We start from the raw sequence: 20,526 nt of genomic DNA, 5'->3' as shown, positions 1-20,526 counted from the left end.
TCTATATTATATAAAAAGCGATTATATTTAGTAAAACAAACATATTTTTTATTGTTATATGCTTTTTAGTTCATAATTTTTGGTTAAGTAACAAAGTTTTAATTAAATAATGTTTGAAAATGACATCTGTATCTTCATCGCAGCACTGCTCCTAAGTTAATCGAACAACCTATACAAAGTTTAACATTATATGAAAGGTATATGGCACTCTTTCGAATAAGCCATAAAAGAAATTAGTGACCCCATCTTTTGGGGCTGATTTTTATTTTTCATTTTTCATACAAATTACATCATTTACACATAAAAGTTGAATGTAGATAGTAAATTAATTCAATTTTCTACTTAATAATGCCTTTTGCTGCATTAAATTTAATAAAATAATAAATTTTTCCTTAATTAAAGTATATTGCATTTTTCATGCGGCGAAAAATGTTCAAATTCCATTTTGGACTTATCGTCGACGCTATCTTCACGCACATATGTATAGCCCGTGTAGATGCTCAGCAAATGTTCAATTTCCAAGCGCTTATGTTGAAGTAAATGTTCTATTTTCAAATCATTCATTTGAGCCTGGTTAACGTTTTACTGCTTCTATTTGCCTTAGTTAATTTGTATGGCTTATTTTTGTAGGTTGTGTTCCTGGGTGTGGCAAAGCAATATTGTATTTTTGAATATTATATTTTTAAAAATAAATAATTTGAATTTTTTAAATATATACCAATGTGTAGAACATTCGTCTTCACCGCTGTATTTAATATCGTGCTAGTGGTAATACAAGGTAAATGTGTTGTTGGTTTTAGTTGTGGATCAGAAAACACTTTGAAACAGGTGTAAAATAGATAATATTGTTACCAGTTAAGGATTGTAGTGTCACCAGTTAGGGATTGCATTTTATTTCACTATTCGATAGAAGTAATATATGCATGTAAGTATCATGAAGTAATTGTTTATATTCCAAGCATTAACGCCGAATTAAGTGTTCCGTTTTCAAATTGTTCATTTAAGCCTGGTTGGTGATGCATTGCTGTTAGTTTCCTTAGTTAATTTCTATGGTTTGTTTTCGTAGGTTGGCTTTTTGGGTGTGGCGAAGTTATTTCTTAAACTTTAAAAAATAATTGACTTGAATTTTGTAAACATATACCAATGTGTGAAATATTCGTCTTAACTACTATATTCCATATAGTGACAGTGCTAGTGCAAGGTAAATATTTATATTCTTTACTATCCATCAACAGCTTTGGGTGTTGGTTTAAGTTGTGAGTCAAGAATTTATTCTACATAATTAGAAACATTGTCGACTTATTAGGTCATTAATAAATAATAATAACTAGTAACAAACATTTAAAGTACACAATGTAATAAATCACATTTGTTACATTTTAATTTAACTGTTTAAATAAATTTCAATGGTAGCTTGTTTTTGTGATCAACAGGTGGAAAAGTGACGAAAGCCACAGGATTAAATGTAAATTTATTGTTATAATTATAATTGTAAACTTTTAAAAATAGCAGATTTTAAAATTATTAGTAGTTTTATTGTTTAAATTAGATAAGTAATTAATCTATTTAAATTTTGTATCCTTTCAGCACAATATGACTTCAGTGAGCATAAAGTCAGTGATATGATATGGTGTACAAAAAGCCAAGAAGAGCAATATAAATGTCAAAATTTAACAGTTGCCATTGAGCGAGATCGTGCTCTTTTTGACGACTCATTATTAAAACTGACATGTTTTATGGCTTACAGTGCGGATGAATGTATACATCATATTGATCGAGAAAAAGCCCATATTACTACATTGGATGCAGGTGATGTGTTTACCGCAGGCCGATTCAATTCGCTTATACCAATTATGCAGGAGAAATTTGAAGGTGGATTCACAAAATATCATGCTGTGGCTGTTATAAATAAAGGGACCCTTACCGATTTAACAAGTTTAAGAGACTTAAGAAACAAACGAGCTTGTTTTCCTTGGGTTGGGAGTTTAGCAGGATGGATTTTGCCAATTTATACGGTTTGATATACTCAATTGCTTTTTTTGATATATAAAAAAAATAATGTATTTCTCTTTATTTACAGTTGCAACGAGAAGGTGGGATGGAAGTTGTAGATTGTAACAATCAAGTTAAAACTGCAGCAAATTATTTCAACAATTCTTGTGCAGTATACTCATTGATTGATAAATACAATCCAATCGGAGACAATTCGGACAAGTAAGTTCCATATAAATAAATGTTAAATAATTATATCTTGTGATCCTTCACATTATTGTAAAAAAATAATATTCAACGGTTTTGCCATTAAAGTTATTTTTAATCCACTGTACAATAAAATAATTTTCAGAAATATTTTTGAAAATTTAAATAGTAAATGTTAATAACTTATATGGCGTTTACATTGGCCGAAAATGGCTCCATTTGAAAGTGTTTACATTCGTTCTATTTCATTTGTTCTCATTTCAACAGCTGATTTTTCAACTTGCATGTTGATTTGATTTTTGGCCTGTGCCAAAAAAATGTTGCATGAAGGTTAAATATGCCTTCAAACCTTGCATTAGAAACTTAAAACATATTTTTAACTTCGATTAATTACTTTTTGGGAAGTAAAAGTTCTAGAAAGCAGTGCATCGTTTTCAAGAAAATGCAACCACAAAACATTTGTTTACCTTTTTTTGTAAATATGTAAAAACAGCTTTTTCAAACTGTCAAAATGCCATGAAGAGCTTTCATTTAGGGTATGTTCAATAGATTCCTTTGCATTTGGAACATATGTGGAATGCATTCGAACGTCATTCATACAGAATGTGAGAAAATTGCTCATTTTGTGCTTGAAATTTTATATGCAAGAATGAGCCATTCGATACTCATTTTCGATTTTTGACCAAAATGAGCCATTTTCGGCCAATGTAAACGCCGTATTACCGGACTTATTGAAGAACAAAAACGGTACTAATGAAAGTATTGAAGAAATAAAGTATAAAATACATTTTGCTTAATTTAAGCCTATTTAAATTCCGTTAAAGTGCATTGAATTAGTCACGGCATTTGACATTGGAGACTATAAAAATTATATACAACCATATATATTAGAGCTGTCCAGATCACATACGATCGCGGACCAATTCAAATCACTGAATAGGTTGGAGGGCCATAATGTTAAATTTAGTTTTATTAATTCATTAATTTATTTATTACAATTCTATCAATATCAATATTATTAATATTATTTGGTTGATTTTCATGTCGAAAATCAACCAAATTAATTGTCTTAATTATATAGTAGTCCCCATTCAAATTAACTTCAAAAATGATATATATGTGTTTATTACATGAAAATAAATATTATTTGTAAATAATTAAAATGCAAAATTATCCTTTTGGTTCTATTGAGGCTTTATTGCTTTTTTTTAGATTATGTACTCTTTGTACGGGTAAAGTTCCAGCTGGACGCTGCTCAGCCAATGATCCTTACTATGGTTATGATGGTGCATTTCGTTGTCTACTGGAAGCTGGTGAAGTTGCTTTTTTAAGAGATTCTACCATCAATGAAATGTTGCAATATGATGAATTTAGTAAGCAATTTTTATTCATAACTAGTTTTATTATTCGAGAAAAAAGTAACACTAATTTCATGTAGAGAGTTTATCAAGTGATCGCTTTGAACTTTTATGCCGTGATGGACGACGGGTGCCTATAAGTGAATATCGTCAGTGTTATTGGGGACTCATACCATCAGATGCCATTGTTACATCATCCGCGCGAACATTAACCGAACGTAAAAAATACCAAGAATTTCTTAAGCGCATGGTTGAACTTTACTCGGACGCAATTAGGGAAGATCCCAATAAACAATATAGCAGCAACGTTAACAATAATGGTTTTAATAGGAATTACAACGATGAAAGAAATGATCGTTTTGATGTATATAATAATAATAATAACAATCCTTTTAACAACTTTGGCCGCAATCAAGATTCATATAATCGATTTGATAATACAGGTTTCCGTAATGAACGCCTAGATAGTAGCTTCAATACAGATAACAATTTCCAAAATGGTACAAACAATTCTGTATCCTATGAAAAATTCAACTTATTTGAATCGAAACGTTATGGTAGAGTAAATTTATTATTTCAAGTAAGAATCAACTGAACATAATGTACATTTCAAATTTACTATTTTGTGCCTATTTTCTTCCAAAGGACACAGCCCGTTCATTGACTGCTATACATGAAGACGACCAGTCTTTTAAAAAATATTTGCAGGATGCAATTGATTATATATATGGACTGAGAGAATGTCCGATTCCTAGCATGACATTATGTGTGACATCCGAGCCAGAATTAGAGAAATGTGTTAAAATGAAAGTAAGTCAATAATATTTAGTAATTAATATATTGCAAATGAATATTTTGTAAAAATTAGCTTGTTTTTCACATTGATAAAACTTCTTATTAATAATTTTAGATTGCTCTTAAAGCTCATTTATTGAAACCAGAACTAATATGTAAAAAAATGCATTCACATATGGACTGCATGCGCGGAATACAATCCGGTGATGCTGATATTGCAGTTTTTGACGCTGGTGACGTGTATACTGGTGGTTTAAATAATAATTTAATACCGTTTATGTCTGAGGTTTATAATTTGGGTGAACCGGAGTATTACGTTGTAGCTGTAGCAAAAGAGGAAGATCCAGATACAGAATTAACATACCTTAAGGGTAAATACACTTGTCATACAGGCATTAATACAGCTGCTGGTTGGACTTATCCAATGGCATACTTGATATCTAATGGTTGGATAAGACCTTACGGATGTGATTCTATTCGAGCAGCTGCTGAGTATTTTACCAAGTCTTGTGTACCCGGAGCTATAAGTAATGAATATAATACTGGTGTTCCTTACGACAGCATGTGTGATCTTTGTCATGGCACTAGCTATCGCTATTGTCGTCGTGACGCTTCTGAAGACTACTATGGGCATACAGGATCATTTCGTTGCCTTGTTGAAGGTGGTGGGCATGTTGCTTTTATGAAACACACAACAGTTATGGAAAGTACTGGCGGAAAACGAAAAGAGTGGTGGGCTAGGAACGCTCTTAACGATGATTTCGAATTATTATGCACAGATGGTAATTATAGATAAAAATCAATTAAAGTGTCAAAGAAAATTGAATAATTTTAATAACATATTAGGTACACGTGCGGAATTACATGAGTATAAAAAATGCAATTTAGGAATAGTTAAGGCCAATGCCATTGTAACTCGCGGTGGTGATGGTTATAATGAAACACAACTGAATGCTTACATCAATTTGCTTACATATGCACAGCAACTTTACGGTCGAAAAGATGTTGACACTTTTAGTTTTAGCATGTTTGAATCGCCGATTAATTTTTACGATTTAATTTTTCAAGATGCCACACGTCAACTACAAGTTATACCTCCAAACAAGCGACGTTACGATCTCTATTTAGGAAGTAATTTTATGCGTGCACGACGTATAACTGATTGCTATGCTGGTGCTAGTCAAGTTCAAATATCTATATCACTACTCTTTACATTGTGTTTTATAGTATACAAAGTAATCGTGTGATATATAAATGAAAACCATATCATAAGCTAAAGTATATATTAATGATTTAAATTTTAAAAATGAGTCTAAAATTCTTTATATCACATATCTGCACAAATATCAATACTATTAGTTAACGTACAAATATTGTAGACATTAGAAATAAAAAATTGTAATAACATTTGACTGTATCAGTTAAGAAAAATGTAAGCACAATTATAGTTATGGTATTTATTTTTATACTAGTTTAAGATGTATTATTATAATGTTTAGAACTGAACATAAACACTCCGTCCAAGTAGTATTTAATTTTTTATTAAATATGTATTTGATATATGTTTATATGTAATGTGTATTTTTGTACACATATACAATATTTTTATATAAGTACACATAGATAAGTGCAATATATAAACATATATATAAATATTTATATATAATTATATATATAAATACAAAATTATTTACGTATCTCTTTGTTTAGTTTTATTAAAATATGTTTAATATTTTATTCTAAAATAAAATTTTGATGAAATATGCACTTTATGTAAAATAAATATATAGAATATGCTGCACTATGACACTGGTGCATATAATTTTTTCCTCTCTGTGCGCAGTGACAGTCAGTTAATTTGATTTTTAATTGTATTGTTAACCTAACATACTATATAAAACTAGTTTTCAGTTAATAGTATAATTACACTAATACCATGTCATATAAAGTAGTATTCAAAAGATCATTGATGTTTTCATTCGAATTTTAAAATCTGTTTACACTGGTAACTGAACTTCATATGTAATTGACACTCCGTCTGTTGTATCTTTTTCGCTCTTAATCATAAGTAAAATATGGTATAATAACTCCGATTGTGATACTGATTAAAATTAATTTATAATCTAGATATGTTAATAACATCGATGTTACGCATTACTGTATAGCGTGCGTCTGAACGTAATGTGTTATATTTTTTTGTTTTTCAACCGATTCCCTTGAAATTTCAAATATAAATAAATTAAATGTTTATAAAATTATGAATATCTTTTTATAATTACTTATTTTGTTTGTTGTTAAAATAAATGGGGTTTATTGAAGATCATATATTTCGTAATTTTTCGCTGGTTTCGGAGGCCTAAAATAAGTGTAAAACAAAGAGTGCGAAGGCCAATTTTTTCTTGTTGTAAAGTTTAACTATTTGGCTTGGCTATTAGTAGGAAAAATTTCATGAAAAACCTCGGATACCTTTTTTGGGTATTGCAGATAGTAGTGAATAATATAATTTTATTGATAATTAAAATTGAAATTTTTTTTACACATAATGAATAACAATATCTTAAGCTTTAAAGAAAATCAAAAATGATCATTTTTGAATATATAGTAAAAATGCTATAAGGGTTTAAAGTTAGTTCAATTTTTGCGAAATCATAATTTCGCTGAAACTGCAAATAACTTAGGAACTAATGGGCGGATCACGCCCATTTTTTGCACGAAGTTGTGTTGCTTTGTACGTCATGTATATATATAGTCCAATTAGTGTAAAAAGTTTTTTTTAACGATAATAAACGATTTAATATGAAAATTTTGTATGGGGGTGTGTGTGGCAATGGGCGGAAAACCATAAAAAAATTTTGGAATCTAGATAATAATATAAGTTTTTCGGACACCAAAATTCAGCTTTCTATCTATCATAGTTTTTAAGTAATCTTGGGACCACGCTAAATGCCCTATGTTTGGACAAAAATTTCGGGGGGTTCCGGTAGGCCGATTCATCATCTCAAAAACTATATTTCAGAAAAATTTTATGTCAATATCTCTACTGGTTCCGAAAATATCGACCGTATAATTTTGTGTTTTGTCACACTGTGCGACGAGTCGGATGGACGAGTGTAAATAAAGTAGTGTTATTGGGGAGGTAAGGCAGTAAAATTGTAACAACCCTTTCTTGCAGTCGTTGCTTATTTGCTGAAGTATGCTCAGTCTCGCCAAAGTCGTAACAATAAATTAAGAGATTGTCACCAAAATATTCAACTGCTGTGGTTTTGTTTCAATTTCTTTATTTACGTAATGCTGTATTTCGAAATTTATAAATTTTAAATTTATATTTAATATAAGGAAACAAATTAACTTTTTTATTACAAAGAAAAATATATAAAAAAAATATATATATATAAACAAAATTTGTATGTGTGGTTTTTTCTTTCAAAAGGGGAAAAAAATAAACAAATAAATAGAGATGTCTTTTGAGAAGTTGCAGTGCTTGAATGTCCTTGGTAGATCTTCCTCCTTCAGGCCCCTGGTTTTGTATTCTTCTGACTTTATCTAAGAGTGTGGGATTTATTAGTGGGCTTATTCTGGATCTTGTAGAATTACTTTATATACTGTCGGCGTGAGACCACCTGTCGTGTCTTAATAATTATTATACCTTGATTAAGATATTTCTTTCATATAAAATATCCTTATGAATTTTAATTTTAGCAACTATTTTGGACACAGTCGACGTGAAACCACCTGTCGTGTCTTAATAATTATAATACCTTGATTTAGATATTTCTGTCATATAAAATATCCTTACAAATTTTAACTTTGGAAATTATTTTGGACACAGTCGACGTGAAACCACCTGTCGTGTCTTAATAATTATTATACCTTTGTGCCTCTAGAGCTTAGTTGACTTGGTCTTCCAAGGTGTATGTGCCTTTGATATTATAAACCAAGTGCCCGCATAAGTAAAATGTGCATCTTATATACACACTCGACCGAGCTTTTGTGTAGCGTATCATTTTATTTACAGCTGATCTCACGTAATTCTTGTTTACTTTTGCCGTTCTGATTTTCTATTTTATGTTTTGTGCGATACTCAGCTTGTGCATTTAACTTCTGTTTGAGCTTCTCTTACGGCGAATATTTTTGGCAGTTGTTGTTTTCTTATGTTAACGCTGCTTTGTTTTGATTCTTACAAAACGTGTTTTAAAACTACATTCGGTCGGTGATGGTTTTTATTTATTTTGGTTATTACAATAAAACAATTCTTTGCTATTCGAAAAACTCCTCTAAAATTTAATAAAGCTTCTTTGTCCCTATACAAAGTAAGTCTAGCTTAACAGCAATACTAATACTTTATTCAAATATTAGACTTGTGAAAAGTAAAGAACAATATGTTAAAATATAATATTGTTCAGCTTTTCCTAACCGCGAAAAAGCGGATTTGTAGAATAACATAGCATAGCTTCTTTGTAAAAGCACCAGAATGGTCGCTTTACATATAGTAAGTAAAACAATATGCATTACAAAATGTCTCTACAAAAAAGAGTAGCTTTGAAAAGAAATAAAGAATTAGCAAACCCAAAAAGTTAAACTTTCAATTCGTTGAACTTGTGTTTCCAAAATAAAGCTGTAGTTTATAAGGTCGTTCTAATTTAAAGCACGGCAAGTGCTTTGGTTGTTGTCACTAATTAAATAAAAATAAGTGACAATAAAACCTGGAACTTGAGCATTGAAAGTTTGTGCAGCCTTGGCTTCTTGTGGATAAACACGATTAGTCATCGCTTCTAATTTGACAGGCACGAGTTCTAAGCCTGGCACTTGCAGTCCAAACAAATTATATACGGACTATAAACTAATTAAATAAAATTCGATTATTTCCAAAGACCACTGATGAAGAGTACTTGGCAATACTCGAAACAGCGTTGTATGGTCAGCCGAACTTCAATAAAATTAAAAAAAAAAATAAATTTTTGTGTTTGTACTTTATTTCTTTCTTTGCTATTCGAAAAACTCCAATAAAACAAAATATTAAAAGTGCAAATATTCATTAAATCTAAAACATAAAAATAAGAAGTATAATTAACAAATAAAAAAGGTGAGTTTATTATTCATTTATTTAATTATATTTTTATATTTCATTTCAATATCATTTCAGATTAGTTTGAGGTGTTATTAAGGCTTGCAAGCGGTTTGGGTTTTGGTAAATTGTTTTGAATATATATTCCAGATTGCAAATATCCAGTGAGTCCAGTGAATCCACTTTTTCTAAGTTTAAATATAAATATATAAAGTGTGTTGTTTCATAAAAAAAACTGTGTTGTATTGGTATGTTTTAGTTCGTGTTGTTATTGTTTTTAGTGCACGTTTATGTAGGTGGAAATTTAGTGTAAATTTCCATCCTTACAAAATTTAAGCAACGATGGAAATGAAAGCAAGATAAGAAGAAGAGAAGAAGTAAAAATAGAGATTTGATAAGTTTGCAAAGTTAAACAAGAAAGAAGTTTGAGAAGATTTTAACTCTACGAAGCGAAGCTACTACAAGATCAATAATGTGCTATGCGGTTCAGGAATGGAGAGTGTTAGAATATGAGGAAGTAGAAAAACTTTTGCGATTTTTTGTAAAAAAAATATGGCGATTACCGCATCTTAACACACTCAACAGAATAATTTATCTGGAGACTGACTTGTCACCTTTGTACTTCTACACTTTAGAAATCCACTTCAGGTACATATTAAAAGTTTTTAAAATAGAAAGCTTGCGGTTACCTAAAATCTTAGCTATATCTATACTGCAAGAAAAGAGCCACTTTTTTAAAACGTGGACTAATCTAGCAACGATTTACGGCAAAACGCTAATAATCGACAACATACATTCGTGGAAGCAGTGGCAGATGCAAAATATATTAGTAAAAATTGGTACTGCGTTTAGAGAAAAGTTCGTAGCAGAAAGTTGACAAAGCTTAACTCATGTTTTATACAGATAACTTAAATTTGACTTAGGCAACAACAATTACTTAGTCGAACGTTTCAGTGCTGAAGCAATTGAATATATTTTCAAAACTCGAGAAGAACTGTTAAAGCTCAACTGCGCTCCCTTTATGAACTCATCAGACCCAAGATGCACACTATGCAATACTGGAGAAAAAGAAGATGTAATACATTTTTTTATGATTATGATCATTCTGAAAGGTGTTTATATTTTTGATAATCTTTTCCTCATTGGAAGAGGGGAAATCATTTGTCTTTAAAATTCTTCTAAATTCTTTCTGTAGATCATTATGAAACGTTGGATCAGTTAGATGTAGAGCTCTTTTTATCATATTTTTTGCTGTATTTTACGCTACAGGGTATGGATGGTTTGAATAAAAATTCATAGAATGTATCATAATTTTTTTTTGATTTTTAACCATAGTAAAAATAATTATAAATATATATATATAGATTGGATTTTTTTTGTTGAAAAAAAAAAAACAATTCTTTTCTTAATTTGAAATTTATAGCTAGGTCAACGGTGGCTGAAGTGACGTCATTTCTGCGGCTGTGGGGCTATTATTATTATCAAACAATTATCAAACTTGGAAGAGAAAACCAAGTATCTCTGTGAGAAAAAGTAAATGTGTCACAAATTGTATTTTTTTATTTTTTTTATTATCAGTGCGACAGTTTTTTTTTTTTTTAATTGCCATTTCACTGATTCTGCTCTCTCTTTAAGTCAGAAGAGTTCTTCTGTAATTTATATACATTATTTAAATTGTTTTATATATATATGAATACATGTACTTTATTTATATATATATTTATTTATGAAATATGTATGACTAAACTTGTTGATATAGAAAGGAATTGAATATTGTAATCCTATTATTATGTTATTATGAAGAAAACAAAAAATATGAATTAAAACATTATAAAATATTTTATATACCTGTATATACTCAAATATATTGTAAAGTTTTTTTTTTATCGCTTTTATCATATTGTGAAATTTAAGAATTTTGTATTTAATTTAATATATAACAAATACAGAAAGAAAAATATATACATATATATAATTTTTTTTTATTTTTTTGTATGTATTTTGTTGAGGTAATTTTTTAGAGAATTCCTGAATTCACCATGCGATCTTCGTGATTTTAACTAAAGGGGTGGTATTAAGGTTGTGACCATACTCCTCTCTTAGGGGCATAGCTGCATCTTGACTGGATAAGAATCATTGTATTCGATAATTTTTTTTTTTTTTCTGTTGCTTTTCTTTTGTTACCTAAATCCGAATATAAGAATATGGCACAGCTAATTAGTGAAGACCAGGCGTTGCCAGAAGTATTGCCAGCATTTCCTAATTTTAAGGATATGATGGTATCATATGCTGGTAGAAGTACAAATATAGACTGGGGAGTGGAAGAGACCATATTAGCTGAAATGAAAGCAGCCGGGTTGCCCAGAGGTAGAACCTGCAACTTAGGCGTGAGTCAGAATGGAACAGAACTTCCTAAGGCTGCTGCGGTAATAATAAACATCAAGGACAATGCTATTCCCATACTATACGATGAGGATTTTTTTAAATTAAGGAAATTCAAATAAGCAATAGTAATTTTATATATATATATTTATTTTTTTTTTTGTTTTTTTGTTTTGCTGATGAAATATTGAAGTAATTTAGGTAAAAATATAAGGAATTAGGTGAATAATAGTTTTTTTTTAAGCATAGAAATAATAATAAATTTAAATTATTACATGAATATAATAATTATGATATGAATATAAATGAATATATATACAAATGAAATATCAATGAATGATTGATAGGTTTGGTTAGTTAGGACAAGAACTAAGAACATGGCACGATTTTTTTTGTTGTTGTCTACAGTGTAGCCTCAGTTGTCAAGAACCCCACCCCAACACCGGCGAGCATATCGGGCTAGCCACCGTGCCATGAGCGGCTTCTGAGGACACTAATTGTAACAGCAGATGGACACAACAAATTCATAAAAAATTATGGTTTTCGGTATTAAATTATTAAATATAACTATTATTAATTAAGAATTTTATATAAGATTATAAACTCCTAAAATTCATTATTATAAAATTCATATTTTTGTGTTATAAAAATAAATACAACTGAATTGTAATTACTTATATTTATTTGATTAATAAATATTGTGCAAAAATTATAAATGTCAAAAAAAAAAAATGTCACTACAGTTTAAAATTATAAATTTATAATGTTAGCTTGTTTTGTTCATTCACAAGGGTAAAATAAATCTTGTTAGTTTGGGTAACTAGTATTTATATCACTGGGATGTTCTGCTAAGGATAATTGTAAGCTCTAATAGGGGTACAAGGATACATAAACAGTATGCGTAAGATTGAAATGACCTCTACGTGGTAGGCACTTTGTCGTGGTGTAGGGGCTTAGATAGAACTTGAGCTACTCTGATTAATGTTCCAGTCAATGATACTAACTGGAATATTGATTGAGATAAGAGCAAGAAGTGCAACCAAGATCTATCACTAAGTTAAAGTACAACGTGTTATCTTGTAGTCTATGTCTGTGTTGTTAGTAATTAGTCGATAGTAAATAAGAATTTGTTAGTATTCTGTACTAGTTAGTCAGTAGTTGGATTCTTTGTTTTTGCAACTGGCAAGGTTTGAATAGCTTAATAATACTCTATCGTCTTAGGGAGTAGTTGGCGGTAAAGATCGTCCACTAAGTTCCAGTTTATTAACCAAACTCGTCAGGATAAGTGCGACAATCGCTCAGGCTGATGGGAAGCTCTTGCTACGACCATGTCTCTGCCAAAGTTAGACCGCTGATTGTCGGGCTGGGGAGACAAAACTTCCCGGGAACGTGTTACTAATAATTATTTTGTCTTAATATATATGTGTATGTGTACCAATTTAGTCTGTAGTCTGTCCGACTAAGCCCCCAAGTCTGAGGTAGACTGTTACGCTGAGAATGCTTGGCTGGAGGGGTGCAACCAGTCTATTAGTAATGAACTCAGGATACCGGGCGCTCTCCTGTTTTAACTAATGCCTTCCCAAAGCATGGGGCTCTGCTTTGGGTGATCGTTTTTCCACTTCTATTATACAATTATATATGAAACAAAGTCTTTATTTACCTAATAATAATTTAATTACAGCGTCAGAGAAAGAAGCTTTACCCCGTTTGCCAACGAATGTCACAGAAAATCTTGAACAGAGACTTGAAGCCTCACTCGAAATTCAGGATCCAGACGATCTGAACCCATCTGCTCAGACCCCAATGGTCTCAAGCTGTGGGAACACCTCACCGGAGACTGGCACTCAGAGTCCTATGGACACAGGTAACCACGATGGCGGTGCGACTAATACTAACACCCAGAGCATGGTGAACTCAGGTGACGGCAACAAAGAGACTAGGAAGAAGGTGGAATACTTCACTGCGGCTAAGAAAAGGCGTATCAAGGTCATGATCAGAGACAGCTTGGATTTAGAGACTGCGAAATAGAAAGAAAGGGAGCAAAAGTCTCTCTACAAAGTGACAGACCCAGTACTAGCAAAAGGTGCAGATCTAACAACATATCTCCCGAACATGCACAATGCCTTTAACCCAAAAAGCCATCCAGCAAACGTCTAGCTCTATCGAAAACTAGCCGAACCCGACTCCATTTTACAGGGACGTTGCCAATGCCTGCAAAGTGGCTATTGCCCATGAGAATTATCCGGAGGTGAATCTTACTGGTGATCAAATGGAGATGATAGAATCGAAGCACCCGGAAATCGATACACGATACATTACCAGTGTTAACAGAGACGGATGGCTCTCATTAGTATGCTGCGATGTTGAAACGAGGAATTGGTCGACCAATTGTGTCTCAAAGCTCAAACCACTCCCGGATGTTACTCTTAAAATATTTCAAGGCGGAGTGATGCCCAAAACATATGTATGTATTACTTTCATTTCCCCTTTCGCAGTGCTATCACCGAACATTTTGCTGACTCATCTGGAAAAACAGAATGGTGGCATATGCACGTTATCGTGGAGGATTCTTAGAACTGAAAACGACAAAAATGGTTGGGAAACGATCACGATCTCGGTTGACGAGAAATCCAAAAATTGAATAGTCGGTTAGCCAGGGAAGCTGTACCTAAACTTAACACAAATTCATGTACGGGTGAATGGAGAGCCAACTGGACCCAAGAAACTGACGACTAAAAGGCCATTTACGAACGAGAAACCCAGTGATGTCAAACAACAGGTGCCTCCATCCAAAAGGCCGCATCCAGACGATAGATTCAGTACCTCAAAAGCACAGGCAGATAAGTCAAGTGAGACGGTAAAGGTTATACGGGACAGCACCTGAACTGAGGTCAGACCCAGCACCTCAAAACAGCAAGGTAGTACACCGGTCTCTAGTGTAAAGGGCCAGAAGCAAGAGTCAAAGAAACCAGCTTCCAGATCCCCTCGACAGGAAGCACCCACTCATGGGACCAAATTGCCCAAGTGGATGCGGAACAGTAAAGGACGATACTAATAAAATGATGAGGTGCCTGCAGGTTAATCTGCAACACGCCAAAGCTGCTACGGCGGTGTTGACACAGCGACTTTTATCTGAAAAGATTGACCTAGTTTTTATCTAGGAGCCATATGTATATGAGAACCAGATAAAGGAAAAAAAAGGTAAGTTACTGTACGACCATGCCAGCCATGGTCGACCTCGTGCTTGTAATGTGGTAAGGGATGATATTAATGCTTTCATTATTTCACAGCACACCAACAAGGCCCAGGTAGCAGCTATTATTTTGTGCACACCACAGTAAGTAAGACAGAGCTCATTGTTTGCTCATCTTACCTACGTGGAGACTCCCAAGACCTGGACTTCCTATCACTGAAAGGACTAGTGGACTACAGTGTAAAAAGCAAGAAGGAACTCATCGTTGGAAGTGACGCTAATGCACACCACACAATCTTGGGCAGCACCAATATTCATGAATGAGGTAAGTGTCTATTTGAATTTATTACAGGTAACAACATAAATATTTTGAATACGGGCAATATGCCGACTTTTATAAACAGAATCAGGGAAGAGGTACTAGACATCACCCTAGCTACACAATTTATAAAACATTTTGTCAAAAACTGGAATGTTTCAGCAGAAACATCCATGTATGATCATCCTCAGATAAGATTTGATATTGATCTAAATATGAAAGTAAGGGAATCGTATAGGGTGCCTAGACGAACTCAAGGCAAAGCTAGGCAATAATAAATATACGATAAACAGCATTCATGACTAAGAAATAGCTGATGCTGCCTTAAGCACAACTATTATAAATGCCTACAATGAGGCCTGTCCGCTAAAAATAAAACCGGCAACAGAAATGCACCATGGTGGAATAAAACGTTAGCCAAGCTAAGAGTTGTAAGGACGGAAATTTTGTCCACTAAATTTCCACTTACATGCACTGAAGTTACACAAAATTCTTAAATTTGACTTAAACAATAGGGAAAAATTTAAATAGCAAGTAGTTATTATTTTAAAACTTTTATTATTTTTATATAAAAAAAAAATAAAATATATATAAAATATTACTACACTGAAATATTTAACAAATTACACTGAGATAGTTAATTAATTACACTGAAATATTTAATTACACCAAAGAAAATAAAAGGAACAAAAATTTGAACTTTGTTTTCTTAATCTAAGATTTAAGCTGAAAGTAAACGAAAAAAAAAGGAAATAAGTAAACATATGAAAAGGTACGTACCTCACATCACAAAGAAGTGAGTAACAAGTGCATTGACCTACGAACGACGAAAATTTACAGCAATCAACATGAGTCCCGTTAGTCCTGGCACTATATATATTAAACATCCAAGGATAGACATCATTTAGTTGTAAACTATAACAAGATGAGCGATCTAGAAAAAAAGTTCGAAATTAGTGCAGAAAAATGCCGCATAAAAATATTAAAATTAAACCAGTTAAGGTCACGCGTTCAGTTCTTTTCAGTTCTACTCCAAATAACATTGACTACACCTCTCCGATTCTCGACTTTGATAGAAAATTTATTGTTAGATTCCCATCCAGGGAAGCTTGGTTGTCAGGAGGTCCCTCCCTGGGTGAGGGTCTGCAAATTTTTACTGATGGTTCAAAGATTGGGAGCGGCGTAGGCAGTGGAGTTTTCTCAGAGGGGCTGAATATATCCTCCTGCTATAGGCTTCCGGATCACTGTAGTGTTTTTCAGGCAGATGTAATTGCCATTAAGGAAGCTTTAGCTTGTCTAGAAGTAGGTAATATACTTGAAAGGAATATATATATACTATCGGATAGTCAAGCTGCTTTAAAGTCCTTGAGTTCTGTCCAATTCACATCTAGGACGGTCCTTGACTGCTACACATCTCTAAATGAGATGTCGACGCAGTTCAATATTTCTCTAATCTGGGTTCCCGGTCATAGGGATATTTACGGCAATTGTAAAGCAGACGAGCTAGCCAGACGTGGTGCTTCAGGGAACCACTCGGAACACCTAAACAATCTGGGCATATCGTTGACTTCATGCAAATTGATTTTGAGTTCTTCCTGTGCCGAACTTTTTAACAAAAGATGGGAAGACTCTGCGATATGCAGGCATCTGTATGCAATGTGGCCACAGACCAACAATAGAAAATCGAAGTCTCTCTTAGAGTTATCCCGTAGAGATATCAGTCTTGTAGTAGGTTTACTAACAGGTCATTGTATTCTAGGTAATCATGCTAGGAGACTGAATCTACCGTTCAACCATTTTTGCCGCAGTTGTGGTGAGGATGACGAAAGTGCCTCTCACCTGCTTTCTTCGTGTCCGGCACATGCACGGCGTCGCCTTAAATTTTTGGGGGCTTTCTTTTTTGAGGATCTTGACGAACTTCGAGAACTCCCTCTATGTAGCATTGTAAGCTTTGTTAAGGGTTCTGGATGGTTTTAGCCCATGGGTTTCTAAATAATACGGCATCACAATGGGCCTATGGGCCTAAGTGGATCCCCCTGGGATCGCCCGTTTAACCTAACCTAAGGTCACGCGTTAAATACTTGCCTATTCCTGCTGGCAATGATAAGCGGCCAGTTAAAGGGGCCGGACGAAGGCACAAGAAGACACCTAATCAACGCGCCAAGGTATCCGGCCAGCATCGTCGCGTCGTCAGCAGCAGCACCGCCATACCGCGCGTTACGCCAGAAAATCGCAAACAATTGCTAAAAGCCGATGGTTGGAGAAAAAAAACCTATGGTGTCAAACTCAACCAGGTTACGAACCCGACAACACCACCAAATGCTGCGCCAATATCCCCGGCAAATAACTCAAAAGACGTGCTGGTGTTAGATGGTGATTGGCGGGCCATGGAAAGAGAAATGTCCCAGCCGTCGCAACCATGCAGAAAAGAAATTTGTATCACGTGACCCACGGAGTTGGAGGAGACCATACGGGACGCTCTGAGCAAACATGCTCGGGAAAAACGCTATTCCTATCGACGCACCGTCAACAACATCGTTTACTTGGTACGCATCAGTAAACAAGGACAAGTTTCGGTGCGACGCCTTTCCTAAAAATTAAACAAATTTATTGTTAGAATTTTATAAAGAAATATAATAATAAAATGTTGAATACTTCCCTTTACCAAAGCCGAGTTCTCCTTATTTGTGTTTATATTTAATAATTTATTGTTATTTTTTTTTTAATATTATGTTGCACGTTTTTATATATATACACAGCTGTCAAAGCGAAATACGGCAAGATCAGAAGCACAGCGGCTACACGGCCAAGAATAAAAGCACAGCGGTTTACGCTGCAAAACACAGCAGGTAAACAAACGGAAGGATTTAAAATACGCTAGACGAAAGCTCCGGCGTAGGAGTATTTAAGACAGCGAAATTATGAAGAAAACGCGAGTCTATGAACATTCGTCAAGGTGGTATTACGCCGAAAAATTATAATAAATTATATGTCTATGAAACATATAGCAGAAATATATAAGTCCTGCGTTGGAGTTACGACAACGGCCATAATTATATGTCTATGAAACATATATATATATCTTCTTTTAATAATACATATCGAGTTGTACTATATCTTTCTTCTTCTAGGATAGATTTGTAATCAGTTTCCTTTCCAATTTTAAATTGTAAAATTAAAGTAACTTACAGAGGTGTAAAAGGAGTCGGTCTTAGGCAACAGAGGAGGAAATTCGGGAAACCACTGCAAATGAAGATCTCATCGACAAGTACGATAGGAAATACAACAGGAGCCTGAGCTAAAGAAGATGCACATTTCTGGTTCTTATTTTATTGAATTAAAATCACATTTTAATTGAAATAACTTTATCATACGTTGGAATAATTTTTTTGGAATATTGTCTTTCAAAGTAAATAAACTATAAATTTATTTATAATCACATTGTAATTGAAATAACTTTATCATACGTTGGAATAATTTCTTTTGGAATATTGTCTTTCAAAGTAAATAAACTATACAATTCAATCTAGTAAACGAACGTTTCCTTTTCTTTTTTTTTAAAACCTACATCCCCGGAAAAAAATAAATTCATTGTAATGACTCTGGACGACGGCTGAGGATACCCCAGCAAAAACTAAATATTTTTGAACGTCACCAAAAAAGTGTCGTTACAGAGTCAAATCCCGGAGACTCTTCAACAAGGCAAAAACCAACGGTGAATGGGACAATTATAAAAATGCCCTCAACGCCTACAATAAATTAGAAAAGCAAAAAGAAAATCATGGATAAGCTTTTGCTTAAAAATTCAAAACTTAAGCAGTAGCGCTAAAATCCACAGGGTCATCTCGAAAAGCCACACTAATCCCATTGGGCTTCTAAAACGACTTGATGGTCTGTATACCAATATACTTCTAACAGAAGTACACTTTCCGGGATCTACAATTTACGACCAATCAAATTCCCAGCTCAGTTCCCTGGTGTCCAAAAGGCTCATAAACAATGACTGGAAGACCGCTTGTAAAATCTTCACTGAAGGTAAATTTAAATGGGCGATCAACTCATTCTCCCCTTTCAAAGCCCTGGAGCAGACGGTATATTTCCAGCACTCCTACAAAAAGGACTAACGCACCTTATGCCCCACCTAATCAATATCTTTAGAGCTGGGCTGGCGATGGGAATTATTTTCACTAACTGGAAGCAATTGTGAAATACATACCTAAAGGAGAAGGTAAGTCTAATGAACTTTTTAAATCCCATAGACCCATAAGTTTGACTTAATTCTCCTAAAAACTATGGAGAAGATAGTGGAAAGATATATAAGAGAAGAGTATTTATCTATAAATCCACTCCATTCCAATCAATATGCCTATTTGCGATCAGATGTTTTCTTGATATATTGAAATATGCTTACATGACAAAGGAGTCGACAATGTTTTAAGAAATAGGGTGGTTACATCTACTATCGGCAATGTCAAAATAAAAGCTCATACTACAAAAGGATGCCCACAAGGGAGTGTATAATCTCCACTTTTGTCAATTATAGTGGCGATATAGTTATATTTGTTAGAGGTGAATATGAAGACACGATACCATATCGACTCCAACAAGCTCTGAACATCGTAACTAGATAGTACAGAGAAGTAGGATTAAATGTCAATCTTAAATAACTCCTTTTAGGTAACGAGAGAAACGACTAAACAACACAATAACACCATATGCTCACCTAAATTTAACTTCCACCAAAAGTTTCTAGTACTAATACTAGACAGGAATGACTGGGAACTGAACATATCTCCATTCATTGGAAACTACCATCGGTGGTACACGGATGGCTCTAAAATAAAGGAAAAAAATGGGAGAAGGAATATGTGCGGTTAAACCAAGAGAGGAAATATTTGTGAGTATGAGTCAAGAAAACTCAGTTTTTCAGGCAGATTTACATGCAATTGAACTATGTTCAAGGACATTTAAAGAAAAGCTCATCACGGGAAAATATATATAAACAGATATATGAAAAAAATTTTAACTTCATTTATAAAGTAAACATGAAAAAGTTAATATAAGTTTCTGTTAATAATATTTACTTTTTTGATATAACATAGCAAAGTTTTCTACATGAACGAACAGATCTGCGTTCCGATATCACTTGTTTAGTATGACGATCAAGTGCCGTTCAGCACTCCCCAAAGAAACTGAACGCTTATATTCTTGCGAA

The 20,526-nt window shown here is 33.3% G+C and overlaps 1 protein-coding gene across 2 annotated transcripts; it reads left to right on the top strand.

The window, feature by feature from the left end:
* Window positions 1–413: 413 nt before the first annotated feature.
* LOC119680771 (melanotransferrin-like) lies at window positions 414–5,864 on the top strand. 2 transcript variants are annotated; one of them, XM_038093741.1, is made up of 9 exons: window positions 788–925; window positions 978–1,201; window positions 1,588–2,015; window positions 2,081–2,214; window positions 3,412–3,572; window positions 3,638–4,137; window positions 4,203–4,367; window positions 4,468–5,134; window positions 5,199–5,864. In XM_038093741.1, the coding sequence occupies exons 2-9, from the start codon at window positions 1,144–1,146 to the stop codon at window positions 5,597–5,599; spliced, it is 2,514 nt and encodes an 837-aa protein (XP_037949669.1). In that variant the 5' UTR covers window positions 788–925; window positions 978–1,143; the 3' UTR covers window positions 5,600–5,864. The 2 variants fall into 2 exon arrangements, with proteins under 2 accessions (XP_037949670.1, XP_037949669.1); XM_038093742.1 differs by lacking the exons at window positions 788–925; window positions 978–1,201 and adding an exon at window positions 414–778.
* Window positions 5,865–20,526: the final 14,662 nt, after the last annotated feature.

Source organism: Teleopsis dalmanni, chromosome 2 (assembly GCF_002237135.1).
Source record: "Teleopsis dalmanni isolate 2A chromosome 2, ASM223713v2, whole genome shotgun sequence".
NCBI lineage: Eukaryota > Metazoa > Arthropoda > Insecta > Diptera > Diopsidae > Teleopsis > Teleopsis dalmanni.
The sequence above is the reverse complement of the archived record's forward strand: the minus strand, read 5'-3'. Positions and strand labels throughout refer to the sequence as shown.

What these genes read in the sequence shown, in the direction of transcription:
- LOC119680771 (XM_038093742.1), top strand. Translation starts at nt 721, where the DNA reads ATGTGTAGAACATTCGTCTTCACCGCTGTATTTAATATCGTGCTAGTG. An exon ending in GGATTTTGCCAATTTATACG is followed by an intron (nt 2,016 to 2,080) that starts GTTTGATATACT and finishes CTTTATTTACAG; the next exon opens with TTGCAACGAGAAGGTGGGAT. An exon ending in GTTGCAATATGATGAATTTA is followed by an intron (nt 3,573 to 3,637) that starts GTAAGCAATTTT and finishes AATTTCATGTAG; the next exon opens with AGAGTTTATCAAGTGATCGC.